Raw genomic sequence first — 20,281 nt, forward strand, 5'->3', positions numbered from 1 at the left:
AAAAAAAAAAAAACACTTATTAATGTAATCCGACATTGCAGAGTGTCAAGTTAAGGACACGTTAACTATAGTTTATAATATGTGAATAATAGGATACCAGCTATTACCATCTATACTAGCGGGAAAAAGAAACTTTGCATGCGGAGAATTGTTATACATGAAAATTCACACACATGACCGAGTATGACACATACACACTATCCGTGTCATTGACAGTTTTTCCCGTGCAGCCATCCAATTCGACAATGAAAGTTTATTTTTCAACTGTTGGGTCACTCTGTTGAGACCAGTGAACAGCATTATAACGTTTTAATTTGTGATTAATGCTATGCCGAGGCTCAATGAAAATGACCGCCTACGGATTATTGGTATGCGTCAAGCTTGACTGCACGGACAATCCCTGGGTTGCTACCAATAAGCCCGAGAACTGTACGGAACCGATTGCGGGAACGAGCTATCCGTCCGCGACGTCCTGCAATCCGCCCAGTTCTTCTGCCACGTCATCGTGTAGCATGTCTGGACTGGTGCAGAAGGCATCTGTGATTTACTCGACGGGATTGGGCGGGCATTTTGTTTACGGACGAGCCGCGAGCCCACCTGGATAGTAGTTACGGCCGTTCCAGAGTGTATCGTCGCGTTGGATAACGTTTCCGTGACGCGTGTGTGTTACAACGACGTTTTTTTCGGCGGAGGCAGCGTTATGAATAGGGGCGGCATCACAGTCAACCGGATAACGCCTCTGGTGGTTGTTAACGGGAATTTGAACGCGCTACGTTACCGTGACGAAATCCTCCGGACCCACGTCGTCCCATTCGTGCAAGGGCAGCAACGTCACATTACGCTACTGCAGGACAACGACAGGCCACACACAGCTCGTGTCGCTATGGACTTTCTGGCCCAACAGAACGTTGACGTGTTGCCCTGGCCTGCTGTATCCCCCGATCTGTCACCCATTGAACACGTCTGGGATGAAATGAAGCACAGATTACGGGCATAACCTAATCAACCGGTGCCGTTGGCTGATTTGGATGCAGCGTTGGTACAGATCTGGAATGCCATCCCACAAGCATTCTTGAACCGTCTGATAGGCTCCATTCGTCGACGTTGCCAGGCTTGCATTCAGGCAAACGGTGGACATACACATTTAGTTTTATAACACATTTTAGGCATGCACAGTTTCTTTTTTCCGCTAATATATATGCAGTACTACTTTATACCATCTACCGGTAGCATGATCAAGTAATTATCATTAATTGTCAGTTTGAGAAGAAAATGAGACCGACTTGATAACAACTTGCGAAGAACTTGAAAAGAAGTTTTCCCATTTCCCAGCACTTGGAACGTATTTTCTCAAAAAAGAACGTCTGCTCTCGCAAGGTGATGTCTGAAACCGGAAATAGTGTCCATACAAAAGAGATACGCAAAATCTGTCATTAACATATCAACACAAAGTAACGAAAAAGTATTGTGAGAATGACAACACCATTTTAAGCGTAAATGTGCATTTGAAGAGGCCAATGACCATAAGATTGTTTTAAAAACAAATTCTACATAGTTTTAAGGTTCATGGTATTCCTCCGCTTAAATCTTATGTTTGTTTACGTTTGTCACAGGCCGAGGATTTGTTATCGATGACCATTGAGCCTAAAAGTCATTTGGGAAATATGGAGTTCAGTTGACTATTTTAAATGAAGAAATATATAAGGAAGTACAAATGTAGTAATGATGATAAACAGTTTATCACCCAGTATTCTCAGGGTTTGTCATTCGAACAATTTATTTTCTCATCGCTTGCATGTTGATAAAATCTGTAGACCACCTATGATGGCCTCTCGATTTTATCCACGTGCTCGCAATGAGAAAATTGTTCTGACGACAAACCCTGAAAACAAAGTGGAATAATCTATAATTATTTCATATATCGTTCGAACATATGAGTATTTAATTAGAAGTCTTAGAGAAAAGTGCATTGTAACATGTCGTAGCCAGGATTTTGATAGTTTTAGCATGAACGGTTAAAGAAACAATGCGATGAGAGATCAAATAAATACAATCTTTACCCTTTGTATTATGTAACAATACACGGATTTTGCAGTTTCTTTACCAAGCGACAATAAAGGTGATAGAGACTTCCATTCATGACAGCATAAGGTCTTGAAACATATTAATTAAAAAACAACTTATTATCTTATATAGACTGTGTCCTCGGCAAGCACGGAAACATGTGTGAAATAGATTGCCCTAACAACTGTAAAGACAAAACATGTCTAAAGGACAATGGACACTGCATAGGTAAGTAGTGTGCTCTGGCGTTACCAAACTCGCTGTCCTGAATAACTAGTGAATACAGTTTTTACTTTGGGTTTAGGGGGTTTAGGTTTGTCTTCCTCCCGTCCGCCATCTGTTACGTTATAACATCATAACACAAGGGGTTTATACAATACTACGGGGCGTTTCGCACTTTTTATAAGCACGGTCCTTAAATGGTCTAAATTCTTATATTATAATATAATGTAACTATACTCGACGCAGGCATGTTTGCCGAAATATCATTAATCCCGAATATGAATATGTGTATTGCCTATCGAAAATGTATCAAAACATTCAGGTTGCCCAGTGTTTATCCAATAGGGATTCAAATGGTTTGATTGTTGGTGACGTAACGACAGCATATGTAAGAAAGTTCCAATGGTTTATAATCCGCTCAATTAAAGAATATTTTCTTAGGTTATGTATACTCCTTCTATTCATCAGTGTTATACTGTGTCCCCTTGTTCTTTGGGGTTTTTATTAGTTGACAATCCCTGTGTGACAGCTCTATCACATCCTTCATATGTTAGTTTATATACTTAGACCATATCCCCTCTTAGTCTCCTATGTTTCAGTGTGGTTAATTTCAGAATTCTCAGTCTGTTTTCATAGCTAAGATCTATCATTCCCGGTATTTGTTTTGTTGCTCATATTTGTAAATGTTCTAACTAATTTATATAGTTTTGTAAATATATGTTCCATACGCTGGCCCCATATTCAATATGTAGACTTACAAGTGCCTTGTATAAAAGACAGAATGTTGTATTATCTAAAAATGTGCAAGTTCTTCGGATGATTTCTATTAGTCTGTTGGCTTTGTTGACCGCATCGTCGGATTGTTCCGTTGTAATTCTAAGATCGCCACGTTCTCCAATGTGATCTCGACTCTGTTTCAGTGTCATTGTTAAATGTGGTGCCGCATTATTAGTTTTCTAATTGAATACTTTGCATTCATCCAAATAGAATTTGAAAAACCATGTATCTAGTAATTTTTGAAGTTGATCTAGATCACCTTGTACATTAATGTTATTGTGACAATTTCAAATAAATAGTATATGTTGTTTGCGTTAATAGTTTCCAGAAGATCGCAGATATAAAGTACAAAAACGACGGCCCTTAGACGCTTCCCTGGGGATACCATTTGTAACCTCCATCCATTTTGACATTCCCCTGTTTACTACTACACGTTCTATCCGCTAAGTAAAGAAACTTCCAACCTATTTTATTATTTCTGATGATAACTTTAATTTATTTAGAAGCCGTAGATGTGGGGCAGTGTCATGAAGTCTAAGTAATCCTCCCTGATCGATAGCCTCTGTCCAATCATCAATGACTTTTAGCAAATATAAAACAGTTGATCTTCTTTGACAAATCCATATTGAAATATATTTTTTTCAAAATGAACTATTATCCTTGTTCTTACAATATTCTCCATAGTTTTACATAGTACGATTGTCAAAATTACTGGCTTTACTCCCTGAAGTTTTTTTGTCTCCTTTATGTATTGCAGTTTCCTGAGCCTCTTCTGCTATCAGGGATTTCTCCAGTTAAAGATTTCACATAAAAGCGTTTTAATATGTCAGCAGTTTTCATCAGTACTTTCTTAGGAATTTTATCTGGTCCTGGTGATTTTGTGGGACTCAATGTTTTAAGGTGTTTAGTACTTCTACCTCCGAAATTAAGTAGTTTATGGTAGGAATGTTTAGACCTATGATACAGCTAAGTGTTTCGACTGTGAATACACCTGAGAAAAAGTCTGCTAATACGTTTGCTTTATCTTGATCGTTGAAAACGATTATCGTTTCGTTTCTACACTTATATACAAATCCGAGATTTCATATTCGTAATTTCTTTTGCATTCTCTTATTACAGTTTTTCTTTGTTTCTAGCTTTTACATAGTCGTTGTATTTCTCTCTTTCTTTCTTTTAAGATATCTCTGCCAGCTCCTGTGTTTCAGTTTCATTGCCTATATCGATGGGTTATCTAGAATGTATTGTAATTTTTATGTTTCTCGGGTCCTTTGTGGTATCAATGCTGGATTAACTTAACTGATGAAATATTTCGTATTGTGATTTTGTGTCCAATGCACGGGTTAGCGTTTCCGGTCAGTCTATTTATAGCTCTCTTATCATTTATTCGTAAGCTCCTTTGCTGTAATTATACTTAATTGTTTTGCTGAATCGATGTGTTTTTGTACATTTAAATTCGAACAATATAGTACCGTGATCACTCTTTTCAAGCCCGCTACGTGTTTTAAGTTTACTTATCTTGTCCTGTTCGTTTGTAAAAAGTAATTCTAAAATGCTAGGTTCGTTGTTAGCTCTTATTCCTGTTAGATTCTTCATGTGTTGAAACAAAAATGCATCTTAGATTGTCTCTTGAAATTTATATTCCATAAGATTTCTCACCCTAGACGGAATGCTTTGAATCCAATTGATATGTTTAAGTTCAAGCCCCTATTGTCAAAAAGTGAGATGTTTTTTATATCTCCAATGTTAGCACGAATATATCCATATTTGTTCGTCTACGCTGTTAGGACTCATATAAAGGCACCGATTGTTAAGATGATTCCGTTATACAGATTAATTTGTATCCATGGCTGCTCGTCAACATTTTCTTAATTGATGTTTCCGTGACTCCTAGATTATGAAACCTGTATTTAACAATTCCTTTCGATCAATTTTCCGCAGAAAAACCTGAAAAACATATATGTTCTACTTATAATTGTTTATACGGTACCTTGAAACGATATCCAACTTCTCTGGATATAGAGTATGTATGTCTGTAATTGTAAACATAAACCGTCGTTATGTATCATAAAACAAACCTCCGAAAATATAAGTATTATCATCGTGTATTGCATTATGTAGCCCTTGGTAAACACACAGTAGATAGCATAAGTAACGCTAAATAACACGTCGAGCATTGATATTAAACGGTGGCATAATTGCCATCAGTTAAAAATGGCGCCATGTTGTCTGTTTATGACGTCAGCAACAAACCGATATTAACATATAACAGAGTATATACGGTTTTGTATACATTTCTTGGAGTAAAAGTGTTTGAAACCACTTTATTGCAAAATATTGCTTTTTTTGATAATATGTATAATGGTTGTGATGTGCAACTGTCTCTGTTTTAGGATGTGTTCGGGGAAAACAAGGTTTGCAGTGTGCTGAAGATTGTCCAAGCAACTGCGTGACATGCATGCAAGTAGATGGACAATGTACAGGTATAATACACGTCGAAACATGTGTAGCACTGTTCACATTTGCCTGTCCAAGTTTTATATGCCATTTTAAAACAGGCAACAAATGGTTGGATCTTTTCAGAATATGCTTTAAATCTTGTGTAAGTTAAATTTCTGTGTGTTTATCAAAATTGACATATGTTGTATAAAACTAGTAAAATATCATCTTGTCGACAAAATAGTGCAAGAGCATATTTCCTTCCTCTTTCCGATGTCGTCTCCTTATACACAGGTTGTACCTGTAGTCAGAGTATTGATACCGGTTGTTATATCTTACTTTCCTATCCTGTTATGATATTTCGGTGCGATTGCAATTTAAAACGCCCCCATCATCATGGATCGATCCAAGGAAAATATAAGCTCTCTTGTCTTTCTTGTCTGTTTTAAAAAGTTTTCTAACTGCTGTAGGATATCATTAGAGGAGGGGGAGGGAGGGGGATCGTTTTACTGATTCCAAACGTTGTGCGTCAGCCATTGGTGGTTGTTATTTCAGAATGTGTTCAGGGTAAATATGGTACGGATTGTGAACAGAATTGCCATGACAACTGCAAAGATAGCCTTTGCACAAAGGATGATGGCACTTGTCCTGGTAAGTAATATGGATGAATACTTTGTAAAACAATAAGTACTCTGATGTGATTATCGATGTGAGATCGATAAAACCACTATTGTAATAGGTACCACATGACAATTTAATAGCAGTACTCATCTAATTCAAACTATGAACAAAACAAAATATCATTGATACAGTTTTTATCACGACATTCACAAATCATTTATTACATTGTATTGTGAAAACACGGAAAACTCAAATTATAACTCCAAATTAGTAGATATACAGATGTATATAATGAGTGGTAAACGTATTATTGTGCTGTAAGCGTCGATTCTGAAGTACAAATCTAACATTCTAGTAATTTTCTCCATGCTTGAAATTTGAAGACCTTTATTACAGTTGACAATTACATTGATTGTTCCGTCATTAGTTTGTGTGAGAAAATTACGTCGTTTTCTCAAAAATTTGTGACGTTACTCTCACAAAAAAATGACGTAACAATCAATACCTGCTCACAAGAGCAGATAATTCTGCAATACGAAATAGCCAACGTTGCACAACGGTTCTATTATCAAACCTCATTTTTAGACAAAAACAACACGTCTTTACAGTTACATATATTGTTAAAGTTAACATCGTTCTTGATAAACGATGAACAAACTGCCTCCATTCTTCTTTATTTAAAAAGAATTGATTCAACTTTTTTTAGTGGCAAGTGCAATACAATACTAAAAAAATATTATACAAATATGTACATGAAGCTTGATCAGTGATACCAATATTTACTAAATAAGAAGTAGCAATGTATGAACTTAATTAGCTGTTCATTGTTTTGAGAATACCGTTTTTAATTGAAACTTAATTTAGTTATATTTTCATGAAACACGTACGAGAAAAAAATACCCTTTTGATTTCGAAGAATGTCAGAATGGATACCATGGTATGGACTGCACACTAGAATGCGAATCCAATTGTAAATTTTGCCAACAGGTAGACGGTGATTGTACAGGTAATTAAGTAAAATTCACACATATTTTTCATTCAAACAGCATCATCAAATCATCAATATTTATAAAAAGATTATATTATAGATCTAAAGGAGAAATGCCCAATATAATTATTGTATTTGTTCAAAAAATAAATCATACTATAGTTCCCTGTCTTTAAAGTCTCATTTCAGTTTCTGTTTGTTGTCTAAATACACCGACTTTGTATATTGACGATGTATATAGCTTTGATTCCAAAATATAAGGTCAACTGCTGCATAAATATATTAGCAAAACTCAAGCTGACATATCCTCCCAAATGTTGCCAATTGTTTTCAGCAAATTTAACAACAAATAATTAACAATATACATGTTATAACAACAGAATGCTTGGATGGTTTATATGGTGGAAACTGCAGTTTGTCTTGTGTCAATTGTGAGCGGTGTTCGAGGGAAACTGGAAAGTGCCTAACTTTCTGCATACCTGGATACGAAGGAGAATTTTGTCAAATGAGTAAGATGCTATTTCGTAGGTGACACTTGAATGTGCTAGCACGTAAGCTATAAAACAAATTAATGGTAATCTTAGCACCATGTATAATACAAATCAAGGCAAAAATATTCAGAGCAGGATAAACTTAATTGGAAATTTCGAAAATGCAATTTCGAGCAATGTCTGAAAATTTAAAACTACCTTACTTGTTTTTTTCTTCTGATGATATATTTTGAATCCATTTACTTGTAATTTCAGTTTGAATTTAAATATTTTTCTAAATAAAACAAATAAAGTTTCGTGTTAAATTTGTATCTTTACTTGACTAGCTTGAACAATAGGACCGTTTTGCCGTGATAAATAACAGGAAAAAATTAGAATGAGATACTAACATAATAACAATATATATCTTGCTAATTTAACTATTTAATAAAAGGGGAACATACCGATATGATCACGCTTATACAATTCTACGAACATAATATTCTGATATGCAGAAGGGTACTGCATTATTACTGTGTTGAACTTCCGAAGCTTATACAACACCGTGTTTTGCTTTGAAGGCATAAACTCGCCCCCACAGGATGATTTTACTGGGACGACAGTTGGCATTGTTGTTGGATTGCTTCTCTTGGTATCTAGTATAACCATTGGCGTTGTGTTCATAATCAGGAGGTATGTATGGTTATTAATCCTTGAAAGAGGGAAGGACGTCACTCAATTAACTTAATGTGTATCGTGAATATTTTCATAACTACTTAAACTACATTATGTACATTCATCACCAGTTTTAACTTACATTTACACTGTAAACCGACATTAACACTGCAAACCTTCATTTTGAAAACTTTAACTAACACTGTGTTTCTATATTACTCTTATGAACTACATTATCACTATAACTTACCTCTAAACTGAAAGCCTACATGTTAACTGTGAACATCTGTTAACAATATTAACCTCCGCTACATTCTCAGCCTACATTTAAAAAAAACTTTTTTACAATACATGCCTTGCACTACTTACCTACAGTAACACTGTAAACATTTATTTATAACGATAAACAAATATTAACACTAAAATTTTACATTACAATATCAACCAGAGTTTTCTAAATCTAAATGTATATGGTAGATTACATTTACACTGTAAACCTACATTAATACTGTTGGTTTTCATTTACAATATAAATGTACATTACACTGTAAACCTGCATTAGTTTGAATTACGACAAAGCCATGCTGTCTGGTAACAAAAGAAGCTGGATTGAACGGTTTTTATTGTATTTACTAGTTTGTGAACAAATGTGTCCGGTTATGAATTCTAGACGGAGACAGAACCCTTTGAAGAAAGAAGGTTCATTTGGTGACCTCGGCAGGCGGGAGGTGTCTCGATCATCAAAGCTCAACAATGGCTATGGTAATATCAGACGAGCTATTCTTTCAAATGCATGCTTAAGCTTGATCCTTTTTTCTGGTGGAAAAAACGTTATTTTTTTATTTGGTCATTACAATTTGTTATTTATTTTAGAGTCAGATGAACGCACATCAGAACAATTAGCGAACCTCGATAACGTTTACGTCAATTCTGGGAATGTAAACAAAACGACAGACCCATACGAAGAGGTGTACTGTAATTCTGGTTCTGAGGGTATCGCTATTAGCGACCTGACATCGTTGGTGAAAACAAAGATGTTAAACAAAGCAAAAGTGTTTGAAGATGAATACAAGGTATATATTGTGTACCAAATTCTTTGTTAAATTGATTTAAACATATAACCACACACGATTTCTAATTAAAATTAGTAAATAATAAAATAAATATGCAAATATAGTAAGACAATGATAAGCCTTGTTCTGGATTAGTTAGTTTTCATTTTATAAAGGTTGAGTATATCGATATAATGTTGAAGAATATCACACGCGTCGTTATGATATCCTCGAAATTCCAGAGATTACGCTCCATGAAGTTCTCTGCACCAATGGATTATTCCATGACAAAATTGAAGGTGCGTGATTAGCGATATCATAGTTTCATGTAGATACCTGTCCTTTGAAGATTACAGAGGAGCAACACCCGACTTCAAAGACACTCAATCGTACCGTTATGTTGCCATGCGATTCCTTAGATGCGCGCTAAAATCTCGAACAATTCAACTTGTATCATCCTCGAAGAAGCGCGTACAGAGCCTTCATTTTTGCTATGACATATTTTAGGGTGAAGAACATATATGTGTAAATGTATCTGGAATTAAAGGTGGTCCTTATCTGATGTCGTAGTTATCTCGATATGTTTAGTATAGCATGACTATAATTAAAGTATGTATGTGTATTACCTCTAAGTATGCGTCTTAGTCACTTCGTAGGTCATATGTTGTCTTGCATTTGGATATGTATTTAACACCAACAGTTTATAAAATATAACATTTTGTATTCAGTTAACAGTAATATATTTTCATTTGCATGCTTTGTACAGTCGCTACCATTAGGGGACTTGTATGAACATAAAGTTGGGATGATGACCGAAAACAAACCAAAAAACAGATTTAAGTCCACGTTTCCATGTAAGTAACACTCCAGACACACAACATTTCATACAAGTTCCTAACAACATTTCATACAAGTTCCTATACTATCGTACTTCAGCTGTTTAACAGCCCGATTCGACTGAGTTGATATAATGACGGGGTTATTTATCGTCGTGTTTTCTCTCGTTCTCGAGTTTACCGGTCATGATTCCCTCATTTGAGTCCAATAGTAAGAGGTATCGTCTCTTATTTTAAGTTTAGGATGTAGAGGACAACAATGGCACGTAGACCGGATGATATTGGCTGTCATGCTATAATATGTTTTTGTTGTAATATAATATTTAGTATCTTTATCGTAGGTGTTAAATATGTCACATGATTCATTTTGTTATATTTTACAGATGACCATTCACGAGTAGTCCTTGACAAACAGGACAAAGATCCACACTCGGACTACATTAATGCAAGCTATATCGATGTTTGTGATTTTTTTTCTATTATACTTCTTTATTAATTAATTTATATATTTATTTAATGAACTCTCTATTTTCATTAACACAAACCTTAGTTCGTTGCTCGGAATGTCCATAATTGTGTCACCAGAAATATTATAAATTGCAAAGTATTTAATTTTGAATGTTCTTAGCATTTTTAGATATCCTACTTGACTTTGTATTATTCTGTCTTCTTTTTTATATATATCAGATAGGGTCTTTGATTTCGGAAATCGTGTACCTCATGATGTAATATTTTTAAATCTATACTCCCTGTGTCGACATGTCATTTACAGTTGATTTATAGCAATGCCAATATAAAATAAGTTAGCATGGTAAAAAATACAGATACCATCAGTGTAAGGCTGCAGATGTTTAATCATGTAACTGTTCAAATGAAGAATCCAAAATGTGGGCTACGAAATGACATCATAAGGTGATAGTTCGTACACATACAGTTCATTTACTTTTCAGAGTGTCACGCTACCTGCTGAGTATATAGCAACACAAGGTAAACTGAATTATGATTCCACAAAATAATAATTGAAGAATTATTTTCAAAGCTCAGCAGTGTTCCATTGCCAAAAATGCATCGTCTTAATACAACAAAAGTGTTTCATTACAAATAATAAATTGTTTAAATACAAAAAAAATAATGTATTTTAACATTATCTCACAGGACCAACAAACAAAACCGTAGATGATCTGTGGCGTATGATCTGGCAACTGAAATCTGGCAAAATCATAATGCTTACTAATCTGTCTGAGGGACCAAAGGTAAAAAGCATGGCGATGAACTTTCAAAATTTGTTCTGAATCTTGTAAATAGTCAACAATCAAAACCTTCCACACGGTAATAACCAAACTACTTTTAAACAACGATTAATATCGCATTAATATCAAAGCAATACGATAAGCTTCAAAAGTATACTGGACATTCTTAGTAATTAGTTGCATGTGATTTTACATATCCATTGTTATCACGCTACAGTCGTGCTTAAAAAATCTATTTCAATGTCAGAAAAAGTGTGTGAAATACTGGCCTGACGAAGGACAACCGATGTCTACAAAACATTTCGAGATCGTCCTAGACAGAGAAAGGGTCTACGCCTTCTATGTCATCCGGGATATCATTCTCACAGAAAAGAAGGTAATTTTAGTACGAGGTTTTCTTCCCAAGACCTATCAGAACACGATTAGAACATTCACTCATTCAATCATATTACTTTGTGTAATTCCAGTTTATCATTTTTGTTTATTAGATGAGCATTTGGTGTATGACCCCAACATTTAACGTTTTCCTATTATGAATAACAAAAAAAGACCCATGATTATAGCCTATCATGTAAAACAAAGCAAAAGAAATTTAATTTAGAACAATTAATACAGGAAGAAGTAATATTTATATCTGCCTTTCTAAAAGTCCTTCGTTTCAATCATCCTAGTATAAAGGAGCTAATGAATTAACGTCACATGTTCAAATTTCATTATATAAAAATAACGATATTTTCAGACCAAATCAGTGCGACAAGTACACCAGTTTCACTACACCACGTGGCCAGACCACGGAACCCCAAACCCCAACGAACTTGTCGTGTTCCATCGCCGAGTGAAGCTTTACAAGAATTCCTTGCCAGGAAAGATGGTTGTCCATTGCAGGTGCATTTGTATATTTTGCTTTGGCCGTAGGGTTTTTCTTGAAAAAGGAATTCTAGTTTGTTTCACAGTAACTTGCAACAACTAATCATTTTTCCTATAACCATTTACAAAATATTTAAATCTGCACTTTCATCGATTTTTTTGTTAGCCGATAATCGTTCTTGAATTATCAATTATTCACATTGATTGGCACGGGTATCACTAAAAAATGATATACACTATAGCGTGTTTAGCAATATATAATCTTCTTATATAGTTCTAGTATCCTAACTGTGATTATTTGACTTACAGTGCCGGTATCGGGCGAACAGGAACGTTCATTGCGCTGGATGCTTTGTTGGATTACGGCAAAGAATCTGGCATGGTCGACATAATAGGTTACATTAGAACCATGAGGAAGGACAGGGTCAATATGGTTCAAACCATTGTAAGTCGTAAAAATTACAAAAACTGCCAATTCATTTTTGTGCACATTAATGATTGATATAAGGCATTGAATTATCATTTTTTCTAATATATACAGAAGCTTTTTCAAATTCAGAATCATGGGTGATCTCTTAATCTCGGATACAATCGAACCACAATTAATATGATCGTTTGATTATTTAAATTAACTAAACTAAGATTGAGAAGAAAATAAAATAACGAAAATGCAGATAATCCTTTTTTATAAGTGACGAATGGGTTGGAAGTTGTATTCAATACCATTGTTGCATTTAGGATCAGTATATTGCTCTGCACAACATCCTGATTGAGGCGTTTGACATGCCAGACACCCTTATACCCAAAGTGGAGTACCATGCAGCACTGAACAGACTGTCGGATGATGTCCCAGTTAACCAAACGAAATTATGGCAGGAATACCAGGTAACATTTTCATTTTAATCAAACATCTGAGTTGTAGATATCGGTCATTTTAAAGAAAAAGGGTCCAACAAGTTAAACTATATAATTACGATTCTTACTACTGTAAATATTTGCTTAAGTCCATTTCAAAAGGCATATTCCATATAAATCAAATGTTGCGATATATTTTACAGCATTTCAAATTTAAATGTTTTGAAATATTAATTTAGCAAACCACTTGGGGTCGAATTCGGAGTTAGAATACAGTGCTAAACCTACACTTTACCAATGTTGCCATACAGAAGCACATCATCATGACCGGGTTAGTACAGTAACTCTAAGCAAGAAAAGCACCCAAGTACTGCTTCATTTTCTATATAGAGGGGATGTTACTCAGAGTAAATAAAATCGGAATAAAACCCTCCCCAAAAATTATAAATAATGCAGTGGCACCCTTTCCTCTGATCATATAATAATATTTCAGAATGTTATATTTTAATGTTTATCTTTATGTCAATTCTAAATCCATTTGCTTAATTGTATACCAAAGACACCCTGTGTTATGCGCTGTGTGTTAAATTGCAAGCATTGTTCTGACTTATTAGCCCTTTTGCAATAAAATAGATTTATATTGTATATACATTTTCTGTTAAATGAACACCGCATGTAAAAGGCAGCTTCTCCACTACGCTACCGGTAAATATATTTTATATATAAATACGTTTGTGCAACAGGCCTGGGAGTATTTCTAAAACTTAGTCTAACTCCAAAACAGGCCCGCGATCTTCAATTGTTTTTGTATGAATACAGAGCAAAATATCAATTTTAGAGGAAGATAACTTTTCAATGCCCACATATATTAGACAAGTGTTAAAACTCTCTACTTTAAAAAGACTTTTTAATATTGAAAAGTTTATACTGATATGAACATATACCCTTTTTTCTCTTAACATCTTTTATTTATTAAATTGGAAAATGAACAACTGACACGTTTTTTTATGTTTAAATATACCAGCTATTTTGTAAGTGTTGCCCAAATTATGTCCCTACCCCTCCTTTGCCAAATGTGAAGTAAAACACACAAAATGCACCACAAAATCAACAAACAAAGACAAGATTAGAACTCAAAGTTGATCGGATAAAGGCAAGTTTGTCTCTCATGGTCTGGTGTATTACATGGTGAATAAGTACCCGCTAAATGATTACAATTCTGACAATGATAACAAAAATAAGATATAGTCAGCGTTAATAAAAGTATGTCCTGTCAAACAATGCTCTATCTAAGTGTAATGCTCCAAAAGCTGAATAGGCTTACATTGACGTCGACACTACATGAAAACAGTGTTGTGCAGGGAAACCACTTCATCAGTATATCTAATTGTATAATTAACGTGAAACAAATCTGACGTTTTTAGTTGTTGCAAACTATGAAGCCAACATATACCAAAGTCGACTATAAAGCAGCACTCCTTCCCGTCAACCGCAACAAGAACAAGGATCCAAATGTCTTAGCAGGTAAGCTGTTTATACAGTTGTATGCATATTCAATAAATGATTTACCTACGTCGCAGGTGACGTTTATAATATGAAAACATTTCTTTTTTTATTTATCTATGTATTTGATATTATTTTTTATCCTTTTTTTATTTATTTATTTTTCATTTTTTACTTATTTTCTATTTTATTATTTATTTAATCGACTTATTTATTGATTGATATTTATGTATATCATTTTGTTTACAGTTGACAAATTCAGAGCATACCTGACGTCATCATTATCCGACAGAACAGATTATATCAACGCTGTGGCTGTTCCTGTAAATATTTGTTATTCTTTCCTTTTCAAAACGCCAGTGTTTTTAACAATTAACGATGTGAACAACATTAATAAAACAACATGACTTTTTATACAAGACCACGTACCAATAAGGATAAGAGAAATTTTATCATGAATATGTTATTATGTGCATGACCCAAAGATTCGTCGTCTTATTTTAAAATATACCATGATAATCTGTTGCTGTTGAGAACTCAAATACTTACATATGTCTTTATCAGTCTTACACGTCTCGAACCGGTTACATCATTACCCAGAGTCCTTTAGATGACACCAACGTCGATATTTTGACAATGATAATGGACAACCAGTGTGACACCATTGTTATCATCGAAAAAGACTCCGTCGTAAGTTTACGTGCTTGAAATCTTATTGAAAGTATAACAAAATCATATCATTCCTTTCTATATATATTCCTGATATCGATATAAAAAAATAACAATTGCGTTACATTTTATAACAAAAGAAAAATGTTCTCTCAATATTACATTATGTAGTAGTATACATCGTTGAAAAAAATCGACATACACATTTTAATTATATTAAGTCATGTTAATAATTGAGATGTAATTTTGCAAATCAACTGATTATTTCATAGAAATGGTTGCCAGAGGAAGGAAAAGATATCTCAATTGGAAAATTCACACTGAAACATTTAGGAGGCTCTTCAAATCTGGTCCATATTGATTTGATAGAAATTGCGATCTCAAATCAGGTAGGACTTGAAAGCGAGCATTGTGGAGATTATTTGATAATTAAAATATAACTTTTTAAAGTGTTTATGAATATAGTCACGTCCATGTGAAATCACCCATATCAACTTTATCATGTTTGGTATTACCTCTCTGTTCGCGCTATTTGCTTCGTTAGTATTACATCAGTATTCTGAAAGCACATTTTTGTCGGAGTATAGGTGATAAAAAAAATGTGATTGAATATCGTTGTTACCGGAAACGCAGTCTGATAGTATCTGCACCCAAAAAAGGTGAAAATAGACATTTTTATATGTTATTTAATCAACTTAATAATGCCTAATCAGTGAGATACTGTTTAAATCCCTTCACTAAAAGTGCGTCTTTTGAATGAATGTTTTAATGACGCAACAATATGATTCCAGAGTCATAAATATGACACCAAAGTTCGGGTGTTTCGAATGACTGGTTGGGATAGAGACGTATCAGTTCCTCCAGATTCATCGGCAGTTCTTCAGCTTCTAGAACTTGTAGACAGCAGACGGAGGTCACATGACTCGAAAACGACTGTAGTCATGTGCCGGTATGTAGCGAAGGTCACACAAAATGTCCATTGTTTCAAATGACACAGTTGTTCTGACTCAAACAAGCATTGCTCTTTCCATTTTCGCCTCAACCTGTTTTGCTTCGTTAATATCCATTTCAACAATTTTACCTGTAAACATTCTTCTAAATTTACATCAGTGAATTTGAATTAAACAAATATAAATTAAGAAAAACTGTTGTATACTCAGTTGTCTCGTACATGACATTATACACTTAAACAATAAATGGCAACACGTTCATCGTTTTATAAAAGGAAACACGAATAGAAGTCAATGTAAGCAATAAAGATTGTAAGATGGGAAACAAAATTTACTTTGTCATAACTTTACCATACACATTATTCCTAAAAACTTATTATTATAATACAAAAGTCAGAAAAAAACGCTTTCAGGTAAGAATAAGCTTTGTATGGAATGCAATAAAAAAAATTCAATAAAATAAACGTTTTTGGTAATATTAAGTATATTTCAGTGAAGGTAAATTTCATCAATATTTTACATATTTCAGGGACGGATATACACAGAGTGGGCTTTTCTGCTGTGTCAGCAATGCTAGAGACCAGATGAAGATTGACGAGGAAGTCGATATGTTTCAGATTTCTCGACAGGTTCTTGTCAGACGTCCGGAATGCATCACAAGTGTTGTGAGTACAAAGCATGTAAATTCGATGCATGACATTATTTTGTATTTCAAATTAGTGATAAGTCCCTTGATGAGCTACAGGTTTCAAACGTTTAATTTTTCAAACGATAAGTATATACCAATATATTATGTACAAATACAATGATAGATACATATAAACTACCTCCAAATATTACTTATATGCAGCGACAATGCAGGAGTTCTTTTTTCCTGAAATGATTAAATAATGTTTTTGTAACAATGAGCAATTCATTAACACGAATCCCTATCAAGTGTTATCGGAAATATTTTTATTTTTAAATTATATATATATATATACATTGTTGATATCGATGGCATTAAGTAAAATACATTTATTAATAAAATGATTTGTAGGACCAGTACAAGTGTTGTTACAACCTGGTCAAAGAGTACCTGGACACCACAGACGTGTATGTCAACTGACAGAGGACTAATACCAGTATAATACAAACTGATCAGTGACTACCTGGAACGCAGAAGTGTAAATGGTATACAAACTAATCAAGAATTAAAAGGAGAGTGCATTTATTGGTTTTGCCTGTTGGCCAAATCCTTTCGTATCCGAAAAAAACCCGTTGATATTGATTTAAACATATTTTATTTGTCATTCAACAAAAAGGATTAGGCACAAGTAATCTCAACTTAGAAACGCCCTCTCCGTTGATATGCATATGGATTAAAACTGTAGGAGTAAACCAGTACTATTAACACGTGTTAAAGACTTACATAGACGAAGTTCCAGGACCAGTAGGGCTGCTACATGATAATCAAGGAGATTTATAGTATTTAATGTGTACATGCTGTACAGTTCAGAGATAGGTAAAACTTAGTACACATAGTTGTTGAAGTAGATCTGTCTGCATCTACATGCAACTGATACAGTTGACGACCTGTGTGATTGTTTTGGTGACGTATTCTTACGTTTTCCCTGATCCCTAAACACGAGACAATTATTTAAAGTACTGAATTTCAGCGGAATCCCGTCTTAGAAGATTTCTAGGGATTGGTAAACTATAGATCATTTTGTACAATGAGTATCCTTTCGCAGGAGGAGTTTAATTGGTTCTCTTACGTTCATTTAACAATGCCTTCAAACTTTTCCTCATTTGTGCTTAAAAAAATGTTTTCCTGATACGATATTTTTGGAAAAACTATTATCATGAGCCTTCTTTCAAACAAGTAACTAAACGTAATGAATATGTCAGTACAATGCGGATGAATTTTTGTACCTGTCTTGGAAGTTGCAACAATTGCTTTTCACATGCATACGTTAATGTAAATCACAAATAAATTGTATTATTGATGTTAATGCCTAATACATGATTTGCTTTTATCAATCGCAAATATGTTGTTACACAATAGTGTAATGCCATGCCAGATAGTACAGAGAATATTACACACGATATTCTTTAAAAAATGCATGACCTAATGAGATATATCCACTACTCGTTATTACTTCCATCACTCCTAAACTATTATTATTGTTGATATTTTATATTTGCACATACTTAATAAAATACTTCACGCATTTATTGTCTTAATGTTATATGATTAAGGATAAGGACCCTCGTTCAAATATGAAAACGTTCTGAAACAAATGCCCATGTCATGTCATGAGTTATCATATATTAGATAGGCGTAAATATGAAATAATTTTACTCATAATGCGAGGTAAATAAGCAGCTTTTCTAAAATTTCATAATTAAAAAGATACAAATGATACGGCAATAGGTGAGATAAATGGCATGCTTCATACAGATGTGAAGGATGGCACAGTATGCAGAGGGTATCTGATAGTTTCAAGATTAATACTTAAACTGTGTATTTCGCGAGTATTGGAAAAAACGATTTTTGATCGATTTGTTTTACGAACGTATCGGTGTATTCTAATCTTTGGCGCCATATTTTAATGACATCATGCATGGCAAGATAACTACGGTCATTTTGAATGGGCTACTAAACACAGGTCTTCTTTTTTATGTCATAATCTGGTCATATTTGCTGATAAAATGTTTCAGCAGTTTAGTAAGGGAAATTACTGATCATATTTAACACAGATAAACCGAAATAGCTACTTGTTCTCCCAACGCTTCATCTTAATATAAAATCAGCTGTTGTGAATGCTGTGAATAGAAAATACAATGTTATTGGTCAATACCGAGTTCCACAACCATAGCACTGTGCGCTTATCTTCATTATATAACTATACATATAAAACACACATTGTATATAATAAATATACAATCATAAATATACATCTACCGGTAAGCTTTGAAATAGATCAAATAGTTTTTGTTCACGCATATGTTAGCTGTTATCTGAGCGAAACATTCTCTTGCCTAATCCAATAAACGATATACTATTTTTTTCCAATAATTAATTGGTTTCAAATAAAGCACTTACCGAATTTTACGAAAAATACTTAAGATACACTTAATTATTGTATGCCTCTGAATAATCAAAAGCACAAAATTATCATCATTTATATAATGCAGTAAATGCAAACTTTGTACATTTAAATTCAATTCATACCTCAAAAACTATGTCTATGTGAGACGTTTTATAAACAATATGTAACAGATACAAGTTGGTAAAATAATTTCTTCGATCAATTAATCATATTATTGTACAAAATAACATTTCTGTACTTTGTATCAGAAAGTATGAATACCCTAGTATGATAAATAAATACTTAGGGGCTGAGTAAGAAAGTGTCTGCACCTTTTTGTCCATAAATAGAATTTTAAATTTTCTGTCAAATGTTCACAAGTTGTTTGGTGATTGTTAGCGCTGTTGACCTGTTTATACACAAATACCATCAGAAATGGCATGGTGCGTTATCATACAGACAGTGTTACTTTTCATTGTAACCTTTTCTTCCCTGTTTATATATACCGACATATTAATTTTGCTGCATTTTTTCATTTGTAGCAGATGAACAAACGCTATGTTTTTCTTTTATATATTTTGTGTATGTACAAACTGTAAATAGTGTATCCGATATTATCGAATAATTGGAAAACCTCAAACAACGGTCAAGGTCTGAAAACCTAACGAGAGCAAATTCGGGAAACCAAATAAAGGGCGAAACAACTATACGATGTAGTGTTATTCATTTGTTGTATAATGTATCAATTACCCAATTTTAAAATGTGCAATCACTTGTGTGTATGTTAAAATTTTACTCATGCTGTAGTTCCTTTTTTTGAATCATTATTTGTGATCTTATAATTTCTTTGGTAGAACTATGTATCTAAGTCAACATCAAATAGTGTAGGCACGGTAAGTTTCGATTTGTTTTGTTTTTCTATCATTTACGCAAACATGTTTGAGTAAGATCATACTTATAATCAGCTTCATT

General features: G+C 33.9%; 1 protein-coding gene across 1 annotated transcript in view; it reads left to right on the forward strand.

Annotated features, from left to right (window-relative positions):
- The window catches only part of LOC110442885 (receptor-type tyrosine-protein phosphatase T-like), a 24,635-nt gene extending 6,215 nt beyond the window's left edge, over window positions 1-18,420 (forward strand). The window contains exons 6-28 of the mRNA XM_021486746.1: window positions 2,197-2,292; window positions 5,454-5,543; window positions 6,055-6,150; window positions 7,037-7,126; window positions 7,489-7,617; window positions 8,160-8,271; window positions 8,924-9,015; window positions 9,127-9,326; window positions 10,072-10,159; window positions 10,525-10,601; window positions 11,092-11,128; window positions 11,297-11,394; window positions 11,639-11,767; window positions 12,131-12,276; window positions 12,568-12,703; window positions 12,997-13,143; window positions 14,538-14,637; window positions 14,866-14,939; window positions 15,181-15,306; window positions 15,558-15,674; window positions 16,077-16,234; window positions 16,765-16,900; window positions 17,275-18,420. Of these exons, the coding sequence (XP_021342421.1) occupies window positions 2,197-2,292; window positions 5,454-5,543; window positions 6,055-6,150; window positions 7,037-7,126; window positions 7,489-7,617; window positions 8,160-8,271; window positions 8,924-9,015; window positions 9,127-9,326; window positions 10,072-10,159; window positions 10,525-10,601; window positions 11,092-11,128; window positions 11,297-11,394; window positions 11,639-11,767; window positions 12,131-12,276; window positions 12,568-12,703; window positions 12,997-13,143; window positions 14,538-14,637; window positions 14,866-14,939; window positions 15,181-15,306; window positions 15,558-15,674; window positions 16,077-16,234; window positions 16,765-16,900; window positions 17,275-17,343 (2,543 nt within the window). The 3' untranslated portion in view covers window positions 17,344-18,420. The remainder of the gene's footprint in view (window positions 1-2,196; window positions 2,293-5,453; window positions 5,544-6,054; window positions 6,151-7,036; window positions 7,127-7,488; window positions 7,618-8,159; window positions 8,272-8,923; window positions 9,016-9,126; window positions 9,327-10,071; window positions 10,160-10,524; window positions 10,602-11,091; window positions 11,129-11,296; window positions 11,395-11,638; window positions 11,768-12,130; window positions 12,277-12,567; window positions 12,704-12,996; window positions 13,144-14,537; window positions 14,638-14,865; window positions 14,940-15,180; window positions 15,307-15,557; window positions 15,675-16,076; window positions 16,235-16,764; window positions 16,901-17,274) is intronic.
- Window positions 18,421-20,281: the final 1,861 nt, after the last annotated feature.

Source organism: Mizuhopecten yessoensis, unplaced genomic scaffold (assembly GCF_002113885.1).
Source record: "Mizuhopecten yessoensis strain PY_sf001 unplaced genomic scaffold, ASM211388v2 scaffold1943, whole genome shotgun sequence".
NCBI classification, from domain to species: Eukaryota; Metazoa; Mollusca; class Bivalvia; order Pectinida; family Pectinidae; genus Mizuhopecten; species Mizuhopecten yessoensis.